At 44.4% G+C, this 26,119-nt stretch overlaps 1 protein-coding gene and 1 non-coding gene across 2 annotated transcripts in view; both read right to left on the bottom strand.

The window, feature by feature from the left end:
* Nucleotides 1–5,714: 5,714 nt before the first annotated feature.
* KLHL6 (kelch like family member 6) overlaps nucleotides 5,715–26,119 on the bottom strand; it is a 57,000-nt gene continuing 36,595 nt past the window's right edge. The window contains exons 3-7 of the mRNA XM_006737425.3: nucleotides 24,878–25,327; nucleotides 17,391–17,628; nucleotides 13,006–13,208; nucleotides 10,996–11,209; nucleotides 5,715–9,667 (exon numbers count right to left, since the gene is read on the bottom strand). Of these exons, the coding sequence (XP_006737488.2) occupies nucleotides 9,366–9,667; nucleotides 10,996–11,209; nucleotides 13,006–13,208; nucleotides 17,391–17,628; nucleotides 24,878–25,327 (1,407 nt within the window). The 3' untranslated portion in view covers nucleotides 5,715–9,365. The remainder of the gene's footprint in view (nucleotides 9,668–10,995; nucleotides 11,210–13,005; nucleotides 13,209–17,390; nucleotides 17,629–24,877; nucleotides 25,328–26,119) is intronic.
* LOC115942395 (small nucleolar RNA U13) lies at nucleotides 12,157–12,259 on the bottom strand. The gene has a single exon (XR_004076999.2). It is a non-coding gene; the product is annotated as a small nucleolar RNA U13 (small nucleolar RNA).

Raw genomic sequence — 26,119 nt, forward strand, 5'->3', positions numbered from 1 at the left:
AAAAAGAAACGAAAAGAACAGGCCACAGTTGCTTAGGTGCTCACTCTGAGGAGGGGGCCCTGACAGGGAACTAGGAGGACAGGACAGAGCCATAGGACTTGGCAGTTCCCACCAGACTTTGCCTTTTAAGACAATAAACGCTGGGTGTCCTTGGCTCTGCCCCATCACCACTTAGTAACTATGATCATCTTTTGCCCCCGCGTGGACGCCTATAAAAGTGCGGTCCTGCCTCCTGCAGGAGAGTGTGTCCAGGCCAGAAGTCAACTGAGCACCCTCCCCAACCCCTTGTTGTTTTGCTCGAGGTCTCTGGCCTTGCACAGATCACATAGTGAGTTAGCAATATGTATTTCTAGATTTTTCAGGGTGGCTCTGGAATTGTGGCATGCATGATCTAAATCCTCACATCAAACAATCATGGAGTTACCTGGGTCCGGTGTGATCACTGCATCCAATATAGCCCCTCCTCGTAAGCAGTAGTGAGCATAGCAGAAGCATGACCAGCTTGGAAGACCCACAGATCTGTGTCCAGCCCTGACCCTGAGAAGTTACTCAACATCTCTGAGCCTCAGTTTTCACATCCATGAAGCATCAGTGTGCTTCGCAGAGTCGGTGGAAGCATCAGACAAGATCATATACGTCAGACGCTGCAAACTCAAATGCCTTTGGGGCCAAGCAGGTCAGTGGAGTCCGGTAAACTAGACAGCAAGGCCCCTTTCTAAAGGACACATTCCCTATTCTGTTCCAGCCAGTTGTTAAGTAGAAATACGGCCCCCATGTTGCCAATTTTTAAAAATATTGCACAGTCCGAACAAAAGGTATCAGTGGTTTTCATCGTTCAACCTCTAATGGGTGTACAGTGTCCGGGAGGGGATCTATAATGGTGGTGACAATTGCTGGGGTGGCAACTTCTCAGGACCCCACCCCCGTACTTTCTCCCTGCCAGGTCACAGCTTCTGTGCAAGGCCCTGTAGTCCCGAAGGCCACCAAAACCCAGCCCCTATCATCACCCTCCTCTGGAGTCAGGGAGATTGTGTTACAACGCTGGAACCTAGTCTAATGCTCATCTCCAGCCTCAGTTCCCACTGAGGATTCCAACCACCTCCTGGGAAGATGCAATCTCTAAAGTCATCTGGAAATAACACTTTTAGCACCTAGTTTCTAGTTTGCATCTAAATTGTCACACATTTTAGAGAGATTTTTTAAAATAGCTTCTTGGTTTACACTTAACCATTAAGGATTTTTACTTGTTTTTTAATGTGCTGACCACAAGCCACATTATATTGGGCTACTGATGAGAGGCTTCCAAATATCTCTAGGCTTCCTGGGGGGGGAGGTTCACTGACTTTAAAAGTTCCAGTTTTCATCCCCCTTGCCCCGCCCCACCAACATCACCACTAGTGATCTCATTCATACCAGGATGCCATGTATCTGAGTGCTGCCATTTCTATTTATGCAGGGAATGATAGATCTTAGTTATTTGAAAGGCTTTCCCCAACCCCCCCACCCCGCCCTCCAGGCTCATGTAACTAGGCAGCTGGGAGAGGCAGCCCAGCCCACCTTGATGTGAGTGCACAGGGCAGAATCAGAAAGACCAAGGATTTGGAGAAAGAGCTTAATGTTTGTTGCGTTCACAAAAACCTTGCGTTCAGCAAATCCTAGCTCCTAACTGCCACTGGGAATGCAGCAGAGTTGAATGTGAAAGCCACAGGTTTGGGTACGTAACATTTGTGGATCTTTAGCATTTCTAAACTTGCCTTATGCCCTATCATCTTACTCTGATCACACACAATGTGCTTACAATGGCCTTGAGATTCACTGTCATTACTCAGAATTCAGTCAACTACACAGACCTTTTTACTGTTCCTTAAAGACACTGACCCTCCTGCCCCAGGGCCTTTGCACTGGCTGTTCCCTCTAACTGGAACATGCTTCCTCCAGATAGTCACAGGCCTCACACTTTCTCTTCACTCAAGTTTTTATATAATTGTCTCTATCAGAAAGCACATCTGCTCACCGTGTTTAAAGTAGCATGTGTACCTTTTACCCTGCTTTTCCAGCATTTATCACTACTTGGCACTTTATATACTTGTTTGGTTGTTGCCGGTCTTTCTTTACTAGAATGGTAGCTCATGAGAGCAGAGACATTGTTTAACTTGTGGACGTGGAGCCCTAGAACCCAGAATCGTGCCTGACACGTAGGAGGTGCTCAATAAACATTTGCCGCATTGTTTCACAAAGACTAACCCCATTACTCCCTCCACCAATGTCTATTTATGACTCAGTCAGAACAAAGTCTAATGTATTATGTTTCCTCCAGGTTTCTAGGGTGACCTTTTCTGGGATGCACTTTGATAAAGAAAAACCCCAGCATTTCTACCTAGACTGGTTTTGTCACTGTCCTGATCTCTTTGACTACTTCTGGCTCTGGGTCATGTTTCTGGAAATTACACAATAGATGCTCCCATTACTATACTTTTGTTATAAAAGAATAGACTATTACCCACAAAAATTCTGTTTGTCTAAGGTCAGACTCATGGGTTTCTTCATGCAGCCAGATGTTTCCCTCTGGTTTCTGCTGTAAGTGTTAAACCAAGGGTCTGCCAACCTCCTCTCCCCTTGCCCCTGCCCTGTCTTTGGGTCTGTGCCCAGAAGCCTTGTATTTTTCAGATGTGGGTTGTGACTTGTGACCCACTGATAGGTGATGAAATTAACTTAATAAATTGTGAACAGCATTTTAATAAAAACTAGAATAGAAACTATTGAAAATGTTTCCATTTTGAAACTGTGGGATATAGTCCAAAAAGTTTGAGAGCACCACTCTGGCCTATATAGGTTGAAAGAAGGTTTAGCATTATTTTTCTCTTTAGTTGTCTTTAGAATATTCTAGAAGGAGGGTTTTTGGCACTCCTGGTCTCAAGTGGGCTTGTGCTGAGTTGTAGAAAACAGGCAGTCCCCTTTTAAAATTCCCCCACAAGCAGTATGAGTGGTGGGCACACTTGTCCCTTTAATTGTATGTTTCATAAAGCAAATACACCTGGGGCACTGAAAATGGCGAAAGTTCTTCATATGAACACTCCATTCAAACCCTTGTACTAACAGACGTGATCAACCCTAGCATGGCTGCCTAAGAACACATCCCTGCGATGAACCAGCCCTCCTTTTGTGTTTCTGTCTGGAAAAGCTCAAGACTGTCAAAAGAATTTACCATTTGCTGTAGCCAACACCTGAGGATAGACCCCTGACCTTCCTTTCTTAGAGCGTTTACTAAAAAGGGCTTACAACTGTAAATCCATCCTCTGTCCCTTTGAGATATACATGTATGTACCTCCTATAGCCCAGGAGTGTCTTTCCCAAGGACCTGATAAGCCATTCCTTTGAATGTAACTATCAGGAAGTAGAGGGCCTCTGCCTGCCAGTCTCTGTGGGAGGACAGAACCCTAACTTCAACACTGCCAGCTAGCAGACACAGCAGGGCTAAGCACACTTACTGACCAATGCTTTCTAATTTTTCACTTCCCTGCCTCTACTTCAGTGCCCACCTGCTCCCTCTCCCCTGTTCTCTGTTTTCCCTTTAGCACCTGCTCAGCTCTGCACAAAGCAGAACGGGGCTCAGCTCTTTCCTCTACTGTCAGTAGTTACTGGATAAAATCTGTTTTCTCTGCTTTAACTGTGTCCGGCTTTGTTTATTGTGGACAGCACGTACACACGCACGCACGCACACACGTACATCCCCACCCCACCCCACCCCCTCCTAAGGATAATGCTGCTTCTCAAAGACAGCTGAATCCTGTCGTCCTCATCACCCAGAGAGTTGCTCCTTTTTGTGCTTATTTCCCTATAGCATCTCTAAGTCATTAGCAAAGTCTTATTCAGCTGTTCCAGCCTGGTCTGTGATGTCCTTCGGGAAATTAAGAGCCATGTATAGGACTCTTTCCTTACAGGGATAAGAGTTGGAACTATGAGATCCAACTCTCTGTCCCCCCTGGGAGTTTCTCCCTCTACTGCAAACTTGGAGGAACTGGGTTAGTTTTACTAAGGGAAAGTAAAGTTTCCTTACACACAAACCTTTTTAAAGAATTTATAGTCAGGAAATCTCCTCTCTTCTTTTACTCTTTCTCCAAACTTCAGAAATCAGGGGACCTGAGAGATACTATGGTGCTAGGATAGCTAGAGGTCAACACAAGAAGGGTAATGAGGTTTCTGTGTTTGGAGACCTCAGGGGAGGCAGCAGCTTAGGGACTCAGGTGGATGACCAGAGATGGGGCAGACATGGGTGTCCAGGTAGCCTGTCATGCAGGAATCAATAACAAAGGAGCTATCTGAGTATGCAAGAAGAAAAGGAAAATCCCTAGGAGTTAGAAACAAGCATGGAAGGGAAACCAGAGTGATTGGTAATTAGGCAGGCTGATACTGGGCAGCTTGGGAGTGGGGGGGATCTGACCCAAATTAGTCCCCAGCACCAAGGGTCTTGAATTGTGGCAGCGTATAAGAACAGAAAATAAGGGCCGCCTGGGTGGCTCAGTCGGTTAAGCGTCCAACTCTTGGTTTCGGCTCAGGTCATGATCTCAGGAGGGTGAGACTGCGCCCCACGACGTGGGGCTCTGCCCTCAGCAGGGAGTCTGCTTGAGATCCTTTCCCCCTCCCTCTTCCTCTGCTCCTCCTCCCGCTGGTGCGCGTGCTCTCTTTCTCAAATAAATAAATCTTAAAAAAAAAAAAAAAAGAACAGAAGATGAAGTATGAGCCCACAGGAGGTAGGGGAGAATTGAGATCCTATATAATGGCCACAGCTCCAGTGAAAAGGAGGCTGGTCCAGAGGATGCCACACACCAGCAGAGAGCACCAAGAGTGGGGAGAGGAGCCAAGGAAAGCTGGGCAGATGCCAGGCCCTGGCCAAGCAGCCCAGGCATCAGATTACCACTTAAGCTCAGCAGGGAAACTGGAGGGCTGAGCAGTGAATTGAAGGTCAAAACCCCATTTTGACTCACAGCTGGTGCGCTGGCTGTCGGAGCTACTGCCCAGGATTAACTCCAGAGCACTTCCCTCCCGTGAGATAGGGCTGTGCTTCCCAAGCTTTTCCACCCAGAGTCCCCAAAGCAGAGGAGCCAGAACCTCTATTTCCAGGGAGGCCAGGAGGAATGGCCTAAAGTTATTCATGTGAGCCTACATTTCTTCAAAACCTCAGGTTTTCCTTTTCAGTGGCATAGGATCTTCGTAATGTTATCCAAAACAAACGAAACTGATGACAAGTTTTCCAGTGGTCAAAAACTACAGCTCTCCGTCTCACATGCCAAGTTCCATGTGCCCTGATTTGAGAAACACAGGTCGGTTAAGGCTTCAGAAACAACACAGTGACATTGGTGAAGGCAGGGTTAAGAGTCAGACCAGAAATCAGAAACCTAGAAGGGGGCCTCCTGTAAGAAGGGGTAATGCAGGCAGGATGAGAGTCATACAGCTTGCAAGTGGGTTGGTAAAAGCTTGTTCAAAGAGGCAATGAGACTTCAGGGAGGGAAAAGCTGTCTGCTTTTTTGCCATTCTATAGACCACCTCTGATCAATTCTATCCTATGATTTTATCGAACTCTGTTGAACCAACTGAAATGTTTTAAATTTCCACCTCCTAAATTAATTTCTATTCAGATACCACTTACTCATATCAACTAAAACAAGCAAAAAAAATTCACCTAGTGTAAAACACATTCTTATCCATTCCACACGTTATTGAATAAATACAAACTTTATTTGTATATTTATGTATAAACAATATCCTTAGTTTGATGGTTTAAAAAAATACAAATTCACGTAACCAAAATGCTTAAAGGATTTGGTCAACTAAGCATCAACTCTTTTACCTATAAATATGAAAATTCAGCCTGTCAAAATTGGTTTTGCAAGAGCCATATGTGAGATATTTGTGGATTTCCATGAAGGATGGCTCTTCAGATTATGAGATCTAATATAACACTCAAATCAGATGTTAAGGGAAAAAATGATTTTGCAACCCCAAATTAGGACCTTCTATAAGAAATTCAACTCACTTTGAAAACTCTGAGTACTTTTCTTTTTCAAAATCAAGTAGGATTCGTAAATGACAACAGTACCTCAAGTGCTTTTATAAATAGCAAAGCTATAGTTTCACAGCTATAAGCAAACAATATTTGTATTTCCCTGAGAGCACAGTTTGAGTTCAAGGGCAGTGTGTGAGTGTGTGTATTTCCTGAAGCCACTGATTGCAGAATGTGGTGACGGCTAAGAAGAGAACATTTATCTGTGGATGTTCAGGTGAGCTTAGCTCCCTGCCCATTTCAGATCAGCTTGGCAACTGGGGTCCTTTAACCTCTCCTACAGTTTCCATCCCATCACAGCCTCTGGGCCTCATTCTCTTTAGGTCCAGTAAAATAGGAGACCCAGCCAAGCAGCTCAGAGGCCCCCCAACAAGTGGGTCTGGCTGCCAGTCCTGTTCGAACTTGTGCCTCTCTTCTCCTGGAACCCACTTGCCTGAACCACCTGTTCCTTATCTCCCTTGCCTTTGAGAATGGAGTCATGCTCACAAACTCTAGGGACCATGGTATCATTTTCTAGACCTGTATCCTTAAACCTGACCTCCTTTTCCTCCTCCTAGCTCATCCTCTTCCTCCCAGCCAGGGGCGCTCTGTTCCCTCACACGACCTGCTTCCAGATCCAGTCTGCTGGGCCAAGATGAGCCACATGCCCTGCCTCAGTCCCCGGGGCCCTTTGCCTCTGGCTCATCTGGCACCGATCTGCCTCATCCCCCTGCTGGTGGGATGGGTTATGACAGCTACACAAACTAAATTTTTTATTATCTGTGAATGGAAATTAGATTTTAAGAGCTTCCATCTCTAGCTAGTGCCTAGAAGCTTAAATCCCGATATGCTTTTAAAGTTTCCCCAAATTACTTGAACTCTTTTCTTTCCCTAAAAGCTGCTGACTGGCAGCTTTAAGTGCAGAATTCTGTACAGCCTTAACAGCTGTAACTGTCTGCCAACCCATGCCATTATTGAGAATCTCTATTTTTTGAGAGCCAGGCACCTGAGATTTTACAATTCACCTGCATATCTGGTCACATATCACACTGAATCCTTCCTTGTCTTCATTTAGATATTCTGAACTAGTCCTGATACTTGGGTCCTGATGTTAGACCCAGATTTATAACACAAAGATCCTAAATCCTCACTTTCCCAGAGTAGGGCTGATCCACTGATGGGCGCAAAATTTGCTAATTACTCTTATCAAAGGACTGCCATGACAAGGGACACTCTTTTTCTGAGGGGCCCTCTCTGCATATGCCATTGATGTTGTCATTGGATATCCTCCTTGGAAGTTCTTCCCTGAAATGGTCTTGGGAAAATGATTTCTCTATAGCTCATAAATAGTTTCTGAAGGCGATCTCAAAAAAAGTCAAATATGTAAGCAATGGCCACATCATTGACCCAAGAGCACAGCTTTCGAAGATGACCACTGGGAGGGCAATAAAGACATAGATGTAACCTCACACATCTCATTTTTCTCTAACTTGATGAAAAGAAAAATTATAATGTCGACTCGTGGCCTGTTTACCGGTTTGAGTGTTTCTTGGTTGGGGGGAATTTGTCTTATTCATTGGTGTCCCCAAGGCTTGACAAACAGAAAGAACACCTTGAATGTTTGCTAAATGGAACTAGATTAAATTGTTTCAGTTGAAAGCTTCATTAAGATTATTAGTGCTCATGAGTAAGTGCATCACTTACTGTAATGTGTTCTAAATTTCCACAAATATATTTGTATTTTCCCATCCTGCTTTTCGGAGCAGGGAGCTAAACCTAACCTGACCCCAAGGCACAGAGCTTTTCACACACCGACATGTGTTTATATTTATTCTCAATGACCTAAGCGTACATAGAAATCTCATTTGCAATGTTCCAAGTCTTTTTTTTTTTAAATCAGCTTTGAACTTTAGCCTCTTCTAACCATAACTTTTCTATGAAAATTCAACACACTATCAACTCTAATATCTCTAACTTCCCAAACTACTCAGAAGTACAAGCACGATCTGCTGCATCTGCCATGAAATAACACTCTGTAAAGAGATTTAAAATCATATGATGAAAATAAAACACACTGGGTAATGCAGTTACTATGTTGTTACCATTGTTGCTGCTTTTAAGTACAGCACATGAAACAGGATCTCTTAATCTGTTTCCCCAATTTGGGGATTAGAATGAATTTCCAGTGAGCTCATCTGAAAGCTATATCTCTTAGAGTGAAGGACAGACTCCATTCTTTGAGTCCAAATTGTGCCAGACTGATCTGAAAACCAAATAGAAGGGCTTCAAAGGATCCTGAAAACTAAGGTTCCAGGAAGGTGACAAGGACTCAGGCACAAGGACTCAAATCACAGTCTAAAAGGTAGAAAGTATACAGTTCAAAAAGAATCAGCCATTCCTGCAGTGGTCAGTAGTGGAGGGATGTTTACATTAAAAAAAAAAAAAAAAAAGTATTCTGAGTCTCTGGAAAATCCTTTCTACATTGCAATACAGGTGCTGGACACGAAGAGGCCAGGCCAGTGCCCTCTGCTGAAGGTACAATTCTGTCTGGGGATGACAGTTCTGGTCTGAATGTATCTCTATAAGGTACATATAAGAAATAGAGGTTTCGATAGGGGAAAAGTCTTTTATCTCTTCCAAAGCATATAGGTCTTCCCAGACCCATCTCCCGGTCCTGTCAGAGAAAACAACATATGAGACACTCTTGACAAGGAGCTGAAGGCTCTAACAGAAGAAAAAAAGAACAAAAAGAAACAATTTTATTTCCCTGCCTTTCTGAGTGAATCCTTTAGCAAACTTGTCAGAACAAAAAATGAGCCAGTTTTTGTTTCCTACTCGGAGATAGACAGCATGACAGAACACCACTGACCTTGCAATGGAAAAGACCTGGGTTTAGATTCCTGGCTTAGCTACTTACAATCAGAGTGACCAGGGGCAAAACCCTTAGCGTCTCTGAAACTCAGTTTCCTCGCCTGTAAAACTGAAGTGATAATATCCAGTCAGCAGGTCATTATGGTTAAATGAATTGATATACACAAGTGCCTGGCACAGAACCTGGCATGGGACAGGTGTGTCCTGAATGTTAAATATTCTTCTTCTTTCCTCCTGAGGTAGGTCACGCAAACATTCCTGGCTGGTCTAGAGTGTCCCAAAGCTGTGACTTCCAAGGAGTCCCACGGGAAGCCACGGGGAGCCCAGGTGTAGGGCCTGTAGCTCAAGCCCAGCCCGCTGTCTTTAGTGGCACGAACCCGGCGACAGATGAGGAGGAAGGTCTCCCGGCACCCGGTCCCGAGCCCCCGCGGCCCTGCCCTGCGCCCTCGTGCAGTCACACCGACACAGCCCCGGGCACGATCCTCCGGATGTGGGTGTAAGACTTCCTGATGGTGACGCTGCCATGGTGCGACACCCCCCGGGGCAGGACGCACTCCTCTGTTAGTTTCTGGGCCTCAGGGTCCCAGCACAGCACAGTGGCGATGACCTCATTCTTCTCGTCCCGCCCCCCGGTGATGTAGAGGCGGTTGTTGCAGGGCGAGATGCCACAGCTGGCCCTCTCGTGGCTGAGCTGGGTCACCAGGCACCAGCTGTCCTCCAGGGGGCTGTAGGCGTACAGCGCTCTCATGGCCCCTCCTGAAGAGGAAGGGAAACACGGTGGGCATCTCGCTGTTCTTCTGGTTTTCTTCCCCTTTACCCACAAAAATCCTACTTCTGCTCGGTCAAATCTACCATCTTGCTAATAGAAAGGGTAGATTCGTGGCTCTCCCGGAAGCTGAGTAGGTATGCAGGGCAGTAAGTCTCACACTAGAAACACTTCGCAGAGCCCTTTAAACTCTGTGGCCAGGCGCTAATCACGTGCAAAAGGACAGTTGGCTTCAGGTGGTGCCAAAATGTACCCTAAGACTGCTCCCTGGAGGAAATACCACCTGGTGCATCGGGTGCACTCAGCTCGTCATCCCAGCTCTGCCACGTTTTTATTGTAACTGTAAGCCCTGAGACTGTGGTGGTTTTAAGACATGAGAAGGACCATGCGCATAAAGCACCTGCAGAAGGCCTGGTGCAGAGAAGCTATCAACACATGGCAGTGACATCTCTTTGTAGACTGAGCATGACCTGGGACACCAGTCCACATCACCATCTTAAGATGCACTTTGAAGTCATGAGACTGACCATACAGATACAGGAAACCTGAAGCAAGGGAGAGAAGGGGTTTTTCCTTAATCTCTTCCTGTATTTTGCCTCCGGGAAGCCTTCTCTGATCAGCTCTTATTTGCTGGAGTTACATATTTTTGGCATCTCCTTAAATCAGTGACTCTCAATCATGGCTGCACAGGAAAATCACCTGCACATTAGAAACACCTTGCACTGTTGGCCAGCGTCCTCCTTCTCATTCTGGTATCATTGGTCTGGGGTAAGCTCCAGCTATGCATAGTTCTGTAAAAAGCTCCCCAGGTGATTCTCATGAGTAGTCAGGATTGAGATCCATCATCCTTAACAATTACATGCCAACTGTGGTCTGGCCAGCCAGGCTTTCCTTTTGGCTAAATGCAACTTTTCAGAGCCCCCAAAGCAAGTGGAAAGAGTAAACTTCCCATTAACACAAAATAAGAAATGATGATAGCTACTATTTATCAGTCATTTACCATATATACTGTGCACATTTCAATTTCTGTACATTTGCTAATGTTTACAATATGCTTCGTTCCTGTAGCAACTTCTGGCTCGTCCACTGGGCCCCACTGTCAGTCTGCTTTGTATGTCCCCTAAAAGTAGGCTGTTTCTGTATCCAGGACTGGAAGGTAAATTCCACCAAGGTCTGGACCAATCCCATCTTCTCTTCCTTTTCAACCTCACCCACATCACCCAGGAATCTGAGTTCCCAGAAGGGCCTCATCTGATCTACCTGCAACACTGCATGGGTGGGGGGCCTCAGATGAATAAGATGCCATTCATTCACTTACCAACAACATAGATGCGATCCCGGAAACTGACTGCATTGATGCATTTAGCCTCCACTGGCATGGACGACTTTAAACTCCATTTATTAGTTGAAGGGTCATAACACTGAGTCTTGTCTGTGGCCAGTTTCCCATTGGGTCCGCCCCCAATCACATAGAGCTTCTTCTTGTGGCTGGTGGCTGCGAAGGAACTGACGTGGACGAGAAGGGGCGCTGCCTGCAGAGGCACCGGGAGAAGCTGTCAGCCCCACAGCTACAGACTGCTCCCAGACTGCTGCCGCGGCTCACAGGACACGGGCCAGGAGCTGGGGACACAAGCCTGGGCATCCTTTGCCTGAAGTCACAAGGCCTGTGGGCTTGACTCCCTTTGAGATGCAGAGAGGTCAAAGCATGTATTTCCCACCCTCCCTGCAGACTCAGGACAGGCTAGAACAAGCTGAGTGATGGATGTTTCCAGCCTGTTTCTTCCAAAGTCCAGCTATCAGGGGAGAAAAGGTGTACATAGGAATAAACATTTATACAGATGAAACCAGCCAATGTTGGAGGAAAATGCTTTCTCAAACATGCATATTTATATTAATTCATGTGTTCTTTCATTTAAAAAATATTTACTGAGTGCCTACTATGTGCCAGGTATTGGCCATATTGCTTACATCTAGGAAGAAAAGCTGGTATAAGGGTTTCAGGTGGCCATAGGTAAGCAGACTCCCACTCTGGGGTAGCATGAAGATTTGGGGATTAAGCCAGACTTGTGCTCCCACCCTGTGAACCCCACAGCACTCAAGGGCACTTCCCAGAGCCTCTTATCCATTGACATGGCCCTCTTGGGTCATGGAGCAACTCTGTAATGGGACTTGACAAGTTGAGCAGATCTGGGGCACACCCCCATAAATATTAAGGGCTATATAGCAGTTTTCAGGTTGACAGATCTTGCTTGGCTGGATGCCATGAAGACCTGGCTACCTTTGCTTGTGCCTCTGATGATCATGTTTTATACTCCCCAAAGTGGAACATACTCTGACATACGATCTGATAAGGAGAAAGAAAATTTGGGATTGGGCCTAACCTGAAGATATAGGAATTGAGTTCACTTTACTTTTTATTATTATTATTATTGTAAGGACACTTAACATGAGATCTACTCTCTTAGCAAATTTTTTCCCACATCAGAGGGTAATGTGCCAAGGTTGTAACAAGGTTTGAGGGAGGCACGTGTCATACAATGGCATGAACACAAAATCATCATGCTTATGAACTACAAAAGGATCTCTCTTAACACATTTTTAGGCATAAAATGCATTTTGAGCATAAAATGCAGTACTGTTATCTGTAGGCAGATCTCCAGAGCTTATTCACCTTGCATAACTGAAATTTTATGCCCACTGATTAGCAATGATATACACCTAAGGTTGAATTGCTAAAGTCTTACAAGCAGCATATGACTCTGACTCAGTAAACAGTGTAGTAAAGGGATCCCTGTAGGCCCACTGTGGAGACAACAGCTGGCATCTGAGGGGACAGAGACTCTGAGCTAAGACGTGCAGACTGAGGTTGGGACCAAGCCTCCCCTCTCCAGCTGGGGTTCTTGCCCACACAGAGCTTCCCCACCTGGAAGGAAGCTGTTTCTGTGACCTGATCAGCAATGCTGAAGCAATGGCCCCTTTCAGGAGGGAAGCTCAGAGCCACCAACAATGTTCTCAGTGCGAGCAGAGAAATCAGAAGCCATATACCTACATTGGCATATACTTTTTATTTTTTAAGCTTTGAAGTAGTAATACAAAGTTACTCATAGAAATAAATCTCCTGGGGGCCTGAGTGGCTCAGTCGGTTAAGCCTCTGCCTTCAGCTCAGGTTGTGATCCCAGGGTCCTGGGATTGAGCCCCACATCGGGATCCCTGCTCAGCGGGGAGCCTGCTTCTCCCTCTCCCTCTGCCCCTGCTTGTGCTCTTTCTCTCTCTCAAATAAATAAATAAAATCTTTAAAAAAAAAAAAAAAGAAAGAAATCTCCTATACCTCTGACCAGCAGTTATGGAAGGGGTCGTAGGTCTCCACGTTGTTGATCCTCTGCAAGCCATCAAAACCTCCAATCACATAGACCTTGCCACCTAACACCACCATCTTATGCCTCCAGCGGCCTATGTTCAAATACTCAATTTGAATCCATTTGTTGATTGAAGAATTATATTTCCAAACATCGTGCTGTGTTTCTTTGCCACCTAGAAGAGATACAGAGCATTTAAGAAACCACCAGATGTGTAAGAAATATAGCTTGTCCCATAATTTCCCACAGTCCTTAAGAAATCGTGAAGGTGTGTGTCGTCTGGTTGGGGAGACATAGCCAACACAGAGGGATAGAGAGAGCCAGTGTGCGGCTGGGGTGAATTGTGTACCAGGACTGTGTCCTGTGTCACCTCTGTGCCGTGAGAGTTCAGAGAAGAGGTGGCTGAATGAATTGGGTTCAGAGAAGTCTTCAGGGAAGCTGCACCCAAGTCCATGTGGGTGGATAGGGGCCAGCAGGCACCTGGACTCAGTGTCTGTGCAGCCAAGGGGCAGGAAGTAAGGCAGGTCAGGTGAGGTTGGACCATTGCGGGTGGTGATGGTAGGCCCTTGACCAGCAGCCAAATTAGAAGGCACTTAAGTTCTGTTTGCTTACTTATTTAGACAAATGCAAACCTGGAAAAATCACCAAGAAATCTTACAAAATTGTCTCAGTTCAAATCTCCAATCTATACAAAAAACATAAGTGGGATTTATCCTATTGTTAAATATTTTTTTTATAAAAGAATGAGATGCTCACAATAGGTAATTTGAGAATGAGCTGGTAAATATTTTTTTTCAAGACCACTCTCTCAATAAACAGAAAATACATAATTCAGTTAGGGCGCGAGACCAAGATAAAGGAGAAGTGACTTTTTTGGTGACTTTAATAAAATATTTTATCAGCTTTGTGTACCATTCCTCATCAGCACAGAGTACCACCAACTACTTAAAGCAAAAGATGTACTTTTCAGACTTATAAATATGCACTAGTAGGGCAATGCGTATCACTGATGATGCTCTGTGTCCTGGGTGAGCGTTTCTCTAGGGTAGAGCCCAGAAGTGAGATTTCTAAGTCAAGGGCACACACACTTCAAATTTTTACAGGTGTTGCCAAAGAGCCTTCCACAGCTGTCCTGGTTGACCTTCCCCTACCCTACCCACAGCATATATTAAGAGCATTTTTTGGTTTGTTTTGTTTTATAGGCTGATGGAGAAAAGTAATGTCATAGTTTGGTTTTTCCTGGCTGCTAGGGAGACTGAGCTTCTTCCTCTTCCGTGAATTTTTTGTTCATATAGTTTAACCATTTTTCCTTGGGTTGTATACCTTTTAGAGCTCTCTATTCAAAACAGTATGTGTGTTATTGATCTCATTTAGGTAGTGTCAAAAGTTATAAAATAGGGGCGCCTGGGTGGCTCAGTCAGTTAAATGTCCGACTTGATTTCAGCTCAGGTCATGGTCTCAGGGTCATGAGATTGAGCCCCACCCGTGTTGGGAGTGTCTGCAGGGAGTCAGCGGGGAGTCTGCTTAAGATTCTCCCCCTCTGCCCCTCCCCACCTCACACATGCACACATGCGCTCTCTCTCTCTCTCAAATAAATAAAATCTTTTTTAAAAAGTTATAAAATAACTACATGCTTTCAAAGAAATGTATGTACACTGTATTAAAAAGAAAAAAAATCTATGATTTTTTTACTTCAAGATGTAAAGGAAGACCTGATTAAGTGGGAAGCATTTCATGTGCATAGATGAGAAGACAGGTTATTGCAAAGATGTCAACCCTCCCCAAGTTAATTGATACATTCAGTGCCTTCAGAACTTTCCAGGGAACTTGAAGATATTCTAAATTTCATCTGGAAGAGTAAATTTGGAAAAATTTCTAAGAAACTTTTGAAAAAGAATGAATAAGGCTTTCCTAGCAATATCAAAATGTAGTAAAAAGCTATGATAATGAAAGCAGTGTGGCATTGGCATAAGATGAGACAAACTGACCAATGAAAAGAATACAGAAGAGACTGGAAGATATAAACATCATTAAATAAATGGTATTAGAACAACTGGCTATTTATTTGGAGAAAAATTAAGTTAGATCCTTCTTTCACATTACGGATAAAATAAAATTAAAAAATAAATGGTATAAAAGTAACTGGAGAATATATAGGAGAAGATGTTGATGATCTTGGGGTGGGGAGGAGCCTTCTAAGCATGACATGAAACATAGCATCACATAAGAAAGACAGTTACTATATACAATATAAATCAAAGTTAAAAGAAAATCATAGTCTGAGGGAAACTATTTGCAATACAAATAGCAAAGGATATATAATAAGAGCTCCAAAAAAATAATAAAAAGACAAACAGCCAATAGAAAGACAAAGTGTAGGAATAGACAATTTTTAAAAAATAAAGTGTTAGCTAATAAATATATGAAAATATGCTAACATCATTAATGAATTAATGAATAAATGAATTAAATATTCTAGGCTATTAAATATGTAATTGATAATAAAAAATATTAGCAAGGATGTAGAAAATGGGCACTGTTGTTCAACACTGGTTGAACTGTAAATTGGTACAAACTTTCTGGAGGACAATTTAACAATATCTACAAAAATTCTAAATTGACATATCTTACGACCACCTCCAGGAATTTCTCCAAATAGCAGCACAAGTTCATAAATACATGTGTATTAAAATGCCTATTACGGGGCACCTGGGTAGCTCAGTGGGTTGAGCACCTGACTCCTGATTTCGGCTCAGGTCATGATCTCAGGGTCATGGGTTCAAGCCCTGCATGGGGCTCCGCGCTCAGCATGGAGTCTGCTTGTCCCTCTCCCTCCCCTTTTGTTCTTTCCCCTCTCTCTCTAAAATAAATAAATAAAATCCTTAAAAAAGTAAGATAATAAAATAAAATGCCTATTGCAGTATTTTTTCCAGTATGAAAATAAAAGCTAAAAAAATTGTGTTTCATTAATTCAATAGACTTAATCCATATGATAGATTCATTATATCAACATGTAATTATGTCCAAAACAGATTGTTAATTGAAGTACAAGTTTCTGTGATTTAACTGTGTGTAACAAGCCTGCCTTCATGCATTGCTTGTATCATTTCTCAATAGACAACAACAAATCTAACAGAGGGAAAGGACAAACTGTAGAATAACGTGTGTAGTGTATGTGACACAGACTGACTATGATTGCCAAACCTGTCTTTTCCTCCTGCGCACAGAGCTAAACTACATTTCCTAGCCCGCCTGCATGGGGGCTGGCGGTGCAGGGGGGCATGGGGCTACTTGTTGCCAAAAGAGTGTGAGCAGATTGATGCCTCCCATCAATAAATAAGGGTTATTACCTAATCTATGGTATTAACATACCCAGGGAAGAACTGACCTGCCCTTGATTTTGGAGGATGCCAGTTCTGGGAAGAAGCTCTTCCCCAAACAAGTTCAGATTAGAGAAAGCCTCCGAGAGAGGACAAAGGATGCTTGTCTCCTCCCTTGGGGCCCCAAGAAGAGCTGGGTGGCTTTTGATGTCTTGGGGAGATATGGGACTCAGAGAACCTCGGTTGGAACCCTGCCTGACATTTACCAGTGTGTGATCTATCTTCAGATACATTTTATAATCCTTCCGAGCCTGCATTTTCTCCATTTGTAACTGGAGATTAAAATCACCTACCTTAGAGAGTTGATGTGAGAGGCAGATGATTAAATACCATCAAAGCGTAAATTCACCTACTGTGCTGTAAAGACGGTAGAGACTTTGTCAGTTAATAAATAGTTATTAAGCATTTACTAGTAGCTAGGCGCAGCGCCAGGTGCTGGCAATACAGTACTGACTTGTGGAATTTAAGGACTAGTGGGAGTCAGGCGCCGTGCAATTATAAATAAGCAAATAACTCAGAAGTGAGAAATGACAAAGTACTGTGTGCTACTGGAGCATCTAAAAGTATGACAGTAAACTTGAGGTGAGAGCTCAGGTTTGGGGAGAAGAGCAGACATTTTAATTCATTACCCAGTGCCCTACACCTCTAGCAAATACCAAATAAACTCTAGTATCACTTTCCTTCTTCCTTTTCCATGAAGGGCCAGACCTGTCTGCCTGCTCCCCCAGATCCTAGTACAGTACTGCTCACAGGTTAGCGTCCATTAAGTAAGAATGTGCTTAAAAGAAAAAAAAAAAAGTCAGAATGTGCTTTCCAAGATAAGACCACCTGAGCTCCTGGTTCCCACGTGCTGATCCAGTCAGAGCTAGACCATCGCCATTCACAGTAATTCTACTAAGTTGGTTGCCTGGCTCTCACTCGGGAAATGCATAGTGCCCCTGGGGCTCTTGCTTTGGCATTATGTGACTCCTGCTTACCTGAGATGTAGACCTCATTTTTTAATGTGACGCATGCAAATTCCACCCACTTCTTATTATCACTCTCCAGCTCATGCTCCGTCATGGGGAGCTTGGCCACCTCCAGGCGGCTGCGCCGCAAGGGGTCCAGGCAGGTAACCTCCGCCACAAACCGTTCATCCTTCGTGCAGCCACCAATGATCATGAATACCTCAGACTGAAACTCATGCATCCTGGGCTTGGTGCGCTCCGAAATGATCTGGAAAACCAATGGAAGTACGTAAAGGCAGGATGACACAGAGGTTCAGAGCCCAGGCTATGGAGCCAGACCGAGCAGAACCTAGTTCCCAACTCTGCCACCATGTGACCTCACCTTGAGCCTTAGCTCCATCATCTGTGTAATGGGGACTTTAGTGGTAACTACCTCATAGGTCTGTGGTGAAGATGAAATGGTATCATGTATGTAGTGTGCCTGGCTTGCAAGGGGCCCGGGGTATAATAGATACTCAACAAAGCTTACCTATTGTTGCTTTTGCTGCTATCTTAAGAAGTCCTGGTCCGTTTATCATCAAATGCACTTCACCCTTCCCGCCCGGTCTGAAGGCTTGAACCTTGGAATTTCATTTCTGGCCACCTTCCACCCCTTTCTGGTTTCAATTTCTTAATGATATCCCAGACTTTGCTCACCACTAGATCTCTTCTGAAAGAGGAGTCCTGATGGTAGGCACACAGAGCACTTGGAGACTTAGGGAAAAAGAACCAAACGGGAGCATGGTGTGGCAAGGGATGTTGGAGGACTGGGTCCCAACATCAAAGATATGACCCTTCAGAGCCTTGAACAAGCAAAGAAATCCACATCACAGATATTTGAAACCAGCTGAAAGAACAGAAAGTCAAGTACACCAGAGTTTGGTCCTGGTTTCACCACCTGTGGCTATGTGACCTTGGAGAAGCAACACAATCTCCATAAATGCCTGAGATCACTTCTGTGTCATCAAGTCATTGTGAGCATTCATGCGGTTGTGATGCAGAGGCATGAGGGATGAGCAGAGCACCTAGCATAGGCACAGCCCTTAACAGATAGTCATGGCAGTAGGAGAAGCTAGAGATGGTATATTGGCATTATTAGGGAAAAGGGAGAGCTGCCCTTCTCCTGGTTCCATCCATCCCCTGGGCTCAGTGGGGAAGGTTCTACAGGTGGGCTGATGGGAGACAGTACCCATTTCCCAATGACCAAAGCAGCCTGCAAGGTCAGGCTGACCTCACACAGGATTTGAAATTTCAATCTTGACCACAGATGTAACCAACAAGTTATAGTAGCAAAAACTGCCCCCTCAAGTGGTGAATCCAATCAATGGTCACAAGTAAGCCGACCAGCCAACACCCAACCTCTACTTTTCCGTCAGAGACTTTGGTTTCTGTATCAAAGAGTCAGATACAGTAAATTTTGCATCCTCAATGGCCATAAAGTGTGTCACAGGGCTCTCCTTTGGAGGTCGGCAGAAAGAAGTGGGGGATGTATGTGGGGCAATGGGCAGAATCTGAGGGCACTGACAGTGGAGAAGACAGCTGGGGTAAGGGTGGGAGGGGTGGTCCTGGGAACTTGGAGTCACTGTGAGGATACCAAGCTGGCAGGACAGGATCTGAGCAATGAGTTGGCACCAAACGCAAATTTTGCCACTCTGTGATTTTCTTTCCCATTATCTGCCCTGCTTCATGCCCCTAAATCTCCCCTCCCCACAGTTCAGATGCAACCTCCAGGACCAATCTGGTCCTTTCAAAAGGATTAGGGATTGTGGAGCAACACTTAGAGGACAGCACTAGCCTCCCAGAATTGGTCCCTGTGTGACCTTTATTCCAGCTCTGAAAGCCAGGCCTCAGCCTTCCTCTGAAGTCCCCCATCTTCTTCACAGTGGCTGTCCTCAATAGCCTGCTGGCCAGACTGGACTAGCTGTGATCTTACTCCTGATTCCCAGCCTGGCACCCCATTCCTGAGTCCTGGGCTGTGGACGACTCTGCTCCCATTGAAACCCCTGCATTCCATGGGGCGCCTGGGTGGCTCAGATGGTTAAGCATCTGCCTTCGGCTCAGGTCATGATCACAGGGTCCTGGGATCGAGCCCCATGTCTGGCTCCTGGCTCAGTGGGGAGCTTGCTTCTCCCTCTGCCTCTCCCCCTGCTCGTGCTCTCTCTCTCTGTATCTCTGTGTCTCGAATGAATAAATAAAAAAATCTTAAAAAAAAAAAAAAGAAACCCCTGCATTCCTACCTGCTATCTGGACCCCCCCATAATATCTGTCCTTGATTTCCCACACCACCTCCCCATCACTTACCCTTTAAGTCATTGGCATTATTTGTAATGTCCCTTTGTCCTTTCCTCTAAGAAGCCATTCTTGACTTTCTATACATGTTCCCACAGTCCTGAATTTCCCCATCACAGCACTTTTCCTACTTCCTTGTAATTTACTATAAGGTCCCTGATGACAGAAACAGTCCTTATTCTCCAATGGATCCTTAGCACCAAGAATAGTCTTGGAGATTGTGGGTTTCTATAAACATTTGTTGAATGAGTGAATGAATGAATGAATGAATGAATGAATAGGAGAACTAGGTAACCCAGGACCTGATACAGACTTTTTCCCAGTCTGGATCACGGTTGTAACCAGCTTCCACAGCGGCACCCAGCAATCCCCACCTCAGGGTATTTCCATCTTATGTTGTCCCCCCAGTATTGTTCCGGGGAGGCCTCTATGCCAGCAAAATACAGCAGAGGCGATGGTTTACCACTGCTGAAACTAAGTTATAAAAAGCACTACAGCTTTCATCTTGATGGCTCTCTCAGTCTTTCTGGGGCCTTTGCTCTGGAAAAACCAGCTACTATGGAGAGGCCCACATGGCAAGAAACTGAGGCTTCCAGCCAACAGCCAGCAAGGAACTGACACCTGTCAACAACCCTGTGAGTGAGCTTGGAAGTTGATCCTCCAACACTGTTTGAGCTTTGAGATGACTGTAGCCCCTGCCAACAGCTTGACTACAGCTTCATGAGACACTCCAACTAAACCAGGCCTAGATTCCTGTGAGCTGTGAAATAATAAATGTAAACTATAAAGTTTGGGGACAATTTATTATACAGCAATAGATAACTAATACAACACTCTAGTTGATGGAATTGCTGGGTATTAAGACCTGCCTTATCACTTGGCACCACAGAACTCCCAAGTGGTGGCACTATTACCAAATGTAAATTCAACTACATTTGACAAAATATTAACCCCAAAGGCATGACAAGGGCCAGTCTTGAAGTCAGAGATGTGCAAGTTTGTTGTAGACACACAGGAGGGTTTCCAGTGAATCACATGCAACAATCAGCCCTAACCAGTGTCTTTTCAGATTGTTAAAAATAGAACAGACAATTGCACCTTGCTGCCTATTCATTAACAGGGCCTATACTAGGGGACCACCAGAAATGACCGTGTTGCTTCAACAAAGCTGTCCTCAGGGGTGAGCCTCTGCCTCACTCAGGAGTGAGCAACACCACACATTTCAGAGCAGCCTTTGGTATAAATCAAGGTGGTCGCTGGAAACTTAGGAGGCAATGAAACAGAGGGGAAACTATCTCTGCCCCCAAAGATTTCTCTCAATGAAGGTACTAACTACCACTTCTAAATCAAATATAAATTGACGTCTGCTTTTAGGGTTCTAAAATCTCCCACTGTGGCCGCCTCCACGAGCTTAGAGGAGGAATATGGTTAAAAGGGGGAGATGATGATAGGACAAGAAGGTTTTAAGTTTGAAAAAGGAAGGTTAAGGGGAGAAGTGTGTTCAGAGAGTAGCCTCCAGACTTACACCACTATTACCAGGAGGAAACCCAAGATCATTCAAGCAGTGAGCAGACAGGGAGTTTCAGGGAATGAACTGGCAGTGAGACCTCGATTCGAAGATCACAGTGGTTGTTTGGTTCAGTTACCCAGACTGTAAAATGGGAATGAGAAAGTGCCCTGAGGATTTGGGACAATTATGCAGCAACCCTTAGACACAATGAAAAGAGAAATCTGGGATGCCTGGGTGGTGCAGTCGGTTAAGCGTCTGCCTTCGGCTCAGGTCGTGATCCCAGGGTCCTGGGATCGAGTCCCTCATCAGGCTCATTGCTCAGCGGGAAGCCTGCTTCTCCCTCTGCCTCTGCTCCCCCTGCTTATGCTCACTCTCTTTCTGACAAATAAATAAAATCTTTTAAAAAAAAAGAAAAGAGAAATCTTAGCTTCAGAGAAAGAAAATGCTTGGTTGTGAGAAATAGTGCACCATAAAGGAATTGAGAAAGAATGAGAACAGTCTTCATTTGTGGGGCCTTACCATGCACCAGACACTGTGCTAACCACATCTCATTTATTATCCTATTTAACTCTCAAAACAATTGTAACAGTTGGTAGGCATTATTATCTCCATGTTACAGGTCAGGACAGAGCTTTCAAGCAGTTAAGTAGCTTCCCCAAGGTCACACAGTCAGTAAATTGTGCAGTCAAGATTAAAGCTCAGATCTGCCTAAATGCAAAGCCCATGTCCTGCCACTGGAAACTCTTCCAGATATCAGAATTCTCTCTTTTCCTAAATCCAAAATTCATAATGCCACTTTCCTCCACACTGCAAATACCAAAGTCAGAACACATACTTCATAGCATCAATTTTGCAGAAGGGAGAGCAGAGATATCTTATATCAGCAGAAAACCTTTATCACCTGCATTTCAGGGACTTAGGAAACAGGAAGCAGAAATAAAAGTAGCTAGAATATTGGAAGTGTAGTTGATCAAGACTCTGTACTTTGAATGCTAAACTGAGAGCAGCTGCAGAGACAGACACTGTCTGCAGTTTTATGAGGGCTTTGATACCCAATGCTGAGCCATCTGCCAGTGACCCACATACCCAGCATAGGGTAGGACCCATATGGTTGCCTGAACTCCCTCCATCAGTCTACTCATCACCGTTCATTTGCTTACTGTCTTGGCTTCTCTGACAGACCATAAATTTCATAAGGCAGAGACTCTTTCTGTAGTGCCTGGTGCCATATCTGGCCTACAGCTGGTGTTCAGAATTTATTTGCAAAAACTACATACAGACAGACAGACATAAAAGTATAGCCTATTGAAATATATGGGATGCTGTTAAAGTAGTACTTGGGGGAAATTTATAGCACTACTGACAATACTAGAAAAAGAGTTCTCAAATCAATGACTTCAGCTTCCACTTTCTTTTCTTTTTTTTTAAGATTTTATTTATTTATTTGACAGAGAGCGAGAGGAGGAACACAAGCAGGGGGAGTGGGAGAGGGAGAAGAAGGCTTCCTGCTGAGCAGGGAGCTCGACGTGGGACTCGCTCCCAGGACCCTGGGACCATAACCTGAGCCAAAAGCAGACTCTTAACCGACTGAGCCACCCAGGCGCCCCATCAACGTCCACTTTAAAAAAATAAGAGAAAATTAAATCCAAAGTAAGCAGAAGAAAGAAAATAATCAAGACCAGAACACAAGTAAATGAAATAAATCATAAAAACAAGTGAAACCAGAAGCTGTTTCTTTGAGAAAATTGATAAAATTGATAACCCTCTAACCAGACTGATCAGGAAAAAAAGAGAGGAGACATAAACCACCAATATCTGGATGAGAGATGTGACATCACTATAGATTCTACGGATATTAAAAGGATAATAAAGGAATGCTGTGAGCAACTTTATGCTAATAAATTTCACAACTTCTATGAAATGGGAAATTCTTTGAAAGACACAACTACCAAAGTGTATTCTAGAAGAAATAGATAGCCCTATATCTATTAAAGAAATACAATTTGTAGTTAAAAACATCACAAAGAAAACTCCTGGGGCACCTGGGTGGTTCAGTTGGTTGAGCATCAGACTTGATTTCAGTTGGGGTCATGATCTCAAGGCTGTGAGATTGACATCGGGCTCCACGCTCAGTGCGGAATCTGCTTGTCCCTCTCCCTCCCTGACTTGCTTTCTCACTCTCTCTAAAATAAATAAATAAAATCTTAAAAAAAACCACAAAAACTCGCTGATTCTGATAGTATCACTAGTAAATTCTACCAAACATTTAAGGATATATTTACAGAGTGAGTCAATGACAGTAGATCTGAGGACAACACAGAACTAGAAAACGACACACAAGAAAAGAAGGAGGCTCCAGTGGCCTCATACAGACAATTTCTAAACCACCTGTGGCTAGGATCTACCAATGGCCTAATGAAGGTTTGGAAGCCTATCCTAGAACTATTGTACAGTGGTATATAAGTGTGTGTGTCCATGTGTATAAACTTAACACACTGTCCCTATATTATTATTTCCTGAGGGTTTTGTTCCTCTCCACTAAGCCTATTTTTGTATTTGTGAAGTTTTGAATAAAACATTTCTTCAGAAGTTGTTAAGGAGAACCAGATATATCCAAATGATATGTGTATTCATCATCTTGGTACCCATTTATTTATTCAACATTTACCAATCGCTTACTCTATACCAAGGATTCTCGTAAGGTCTAGAGATGAAAAGTCCAATAATACATTTTTCTGACCATAACAAGCTGCCAGTATAGAGACATTTACAGATGAGGAAGTCAATGGTTACCATGTGGTGGCTGGTGTTACGACAGAGCAATGCACCAGGTGCTATGAGAATGAGAGAGGTCTCTGAAGAAGGTGATGCTTTAACTTTTTGCAGCTGGAGTAGAAGTCAACTAGATGGAGAGAGGAAAAAGGCACTTGAACATTAGTCTGCTTTAGTGGATGAAAAAAGCACATCCACTTTGAGGAATTGCAAGCAGTGCATTAGGAGCCTAGCAGGAGGGAGAGGCTGGAGACGGCATTAGAGAAGTGGGTGGGAGGTGAAGTAGGCGAGGCTCGGCTCTGGGAGCGGAGGCAGGAAGTGTGTGGGCTTTACCCTGAGAGTCATGGGGAGCCGTGAAGAGGGTAAGCCCAAGAACACAATAATTAGGCTTGAGTTTTAGATCATCCAGCTGATGAATGAACTGGAGGGAGGCCAGACTGAGGGCAGGACAATGAGTTTTGAGGAATTTTCAGAAATTCAGGAAGGAAATAATGACAATCGGAACCAAGGTAACATCACAGGATATCCAAGAGACTCGTGGTTCTCCAGAGAGGGCAAACGAGGAAAGCGGTACTCCTATGGGATGGCGACCGGACAGGGCACATCCTGTCCTATGTGTGTCACCCCCATCAACCTCCACCCTACGCACTGGGAAGAGGAAGGATGTGCTGAGTGGTTTCCTATCTCACTCAGTCCACTCAGTAGCTGTTTATAATGTGGTATCAGCCCCATTTTACAGATCAGAAATCCAGCGCTTCTGGAACTGCCTGACTCAAACCATGAACAGTGCAGCGTCTTCTTCTCCATGCCGTTCCTAAGGATTGGTAAGCCAGCCTCACCTATATTTCTGTGAGGGCGCTGACTCCTCTACTTTGCCGCTTAACTACAGGGTCGCTCATCAACTCACCTCATTGCCTGAAAGGTGGTACATCCTGGCTTCCTGAAGCAGTGGGAAGACCTCTGGGCACTGTCTGATAAGAGGATCTGCCTCCACCGTCTCCACAAAGTACCACGGGTCCAGAAGTGGCAAGCGCACATTCTCAAGGACATAGGGAAGCAAGCAGAGTCGTTCTGACTGTTTGTGCCGGACCCAGCTCATCACAGTCTCAAACACCTGAGCCTCCTCAGTTACATAGAGGTCATCACTCTTCAAGATGTGGTACAGAGTATCCACAGGAAGTTCGAGGAACTCCTCAGAGTTCAGAATCTGCACAAAGTTTTGAATGATGTAGTTTTGAACCTGCTTCTTCAGACTGTCCAAGGAGTGTGTGTCCGCCAGCCTCAGTATTCCAACACAGTTTTCGGGGTTCAAGGCTTCTGTTAGGAAGCTGGCACAGGCATCCACCATCCGCAGGAACTAAGAGAACAGAAGGGAGGCAAATCAGGCCAGAAAACCATTAGTCCATAGGGAGCCTTATCAGCAAGTCGTGTGTGGTGGCAAAAAATTAGAACAATCCAGGGCGCCTGGGTGGCTCAGTTGGTTAAGCGACTGCCTTCAGCTCAGGTCATGATCCCGGGGTCCTGGGATCGAGTCCCGCATCGGGCTCCCTGCTCTGCGGGGAGCCTGCTTCTCCCTCTCCCACTCCCCCTGCTTGTGTTCCCTCTCTCGCTGTGTCTCTCTCTGTCAAATAAATAAAAAAATCTTTAAAAAAAAAAAAATTAGAACAATCCAAATGACTGACAGTAGGAGACCAGCTAAAGAAATGATGTACATTCTTATTTTTGGCAACTCTGTAGTCATTAATATGACATGTAAAAGAATATTAAATGATATAGAAAATGCTCATAATGTATTGAGTTTAAATATCTGTTCACTGAATCTGATCAAGCCTCTCGATTTAATCAGCAATTTACAAGAAATCATCATTCTTATAAAAATATGAGTCCCTTATGCTTATATAGCAGAAAGAGGAACACGTTAAATGGCACCATGGGAATATACAATCAGCAAAATCTGGACTGTGAGAAACTTTACAGAAAAACCAGTTCAGTTTCTTCAACAAATACATCACAAGGGGGTAAAGGAGAGAGAGAAAGACGGGGAGGAGGAACCTAGAAATGAAGAGAGATGTAAGAGACACATCAACCTCGTGCAAAGTCTGGACCTTATTTGGATTAGTGTTCATTTTAAGTGTGATAATGGTATTAT

The sequence above is a fragment of the Leptonychotes weddellii genome, chromosome 1, assembly GCF_054177405.1.
Source record: "Leptonychotes weddellii isolate Sample4059 chromosome 1, ASM5417740v2, whole genome shotgun sequence".
In the NCBI taxonomy this organism is placed as follows: domain Eukaryota; kingdom Metazoa; phylum Chordata; class Mammalia; order Carnivora; family Phocidae; genus Leptonychotes; species Leptonychotes weddellii.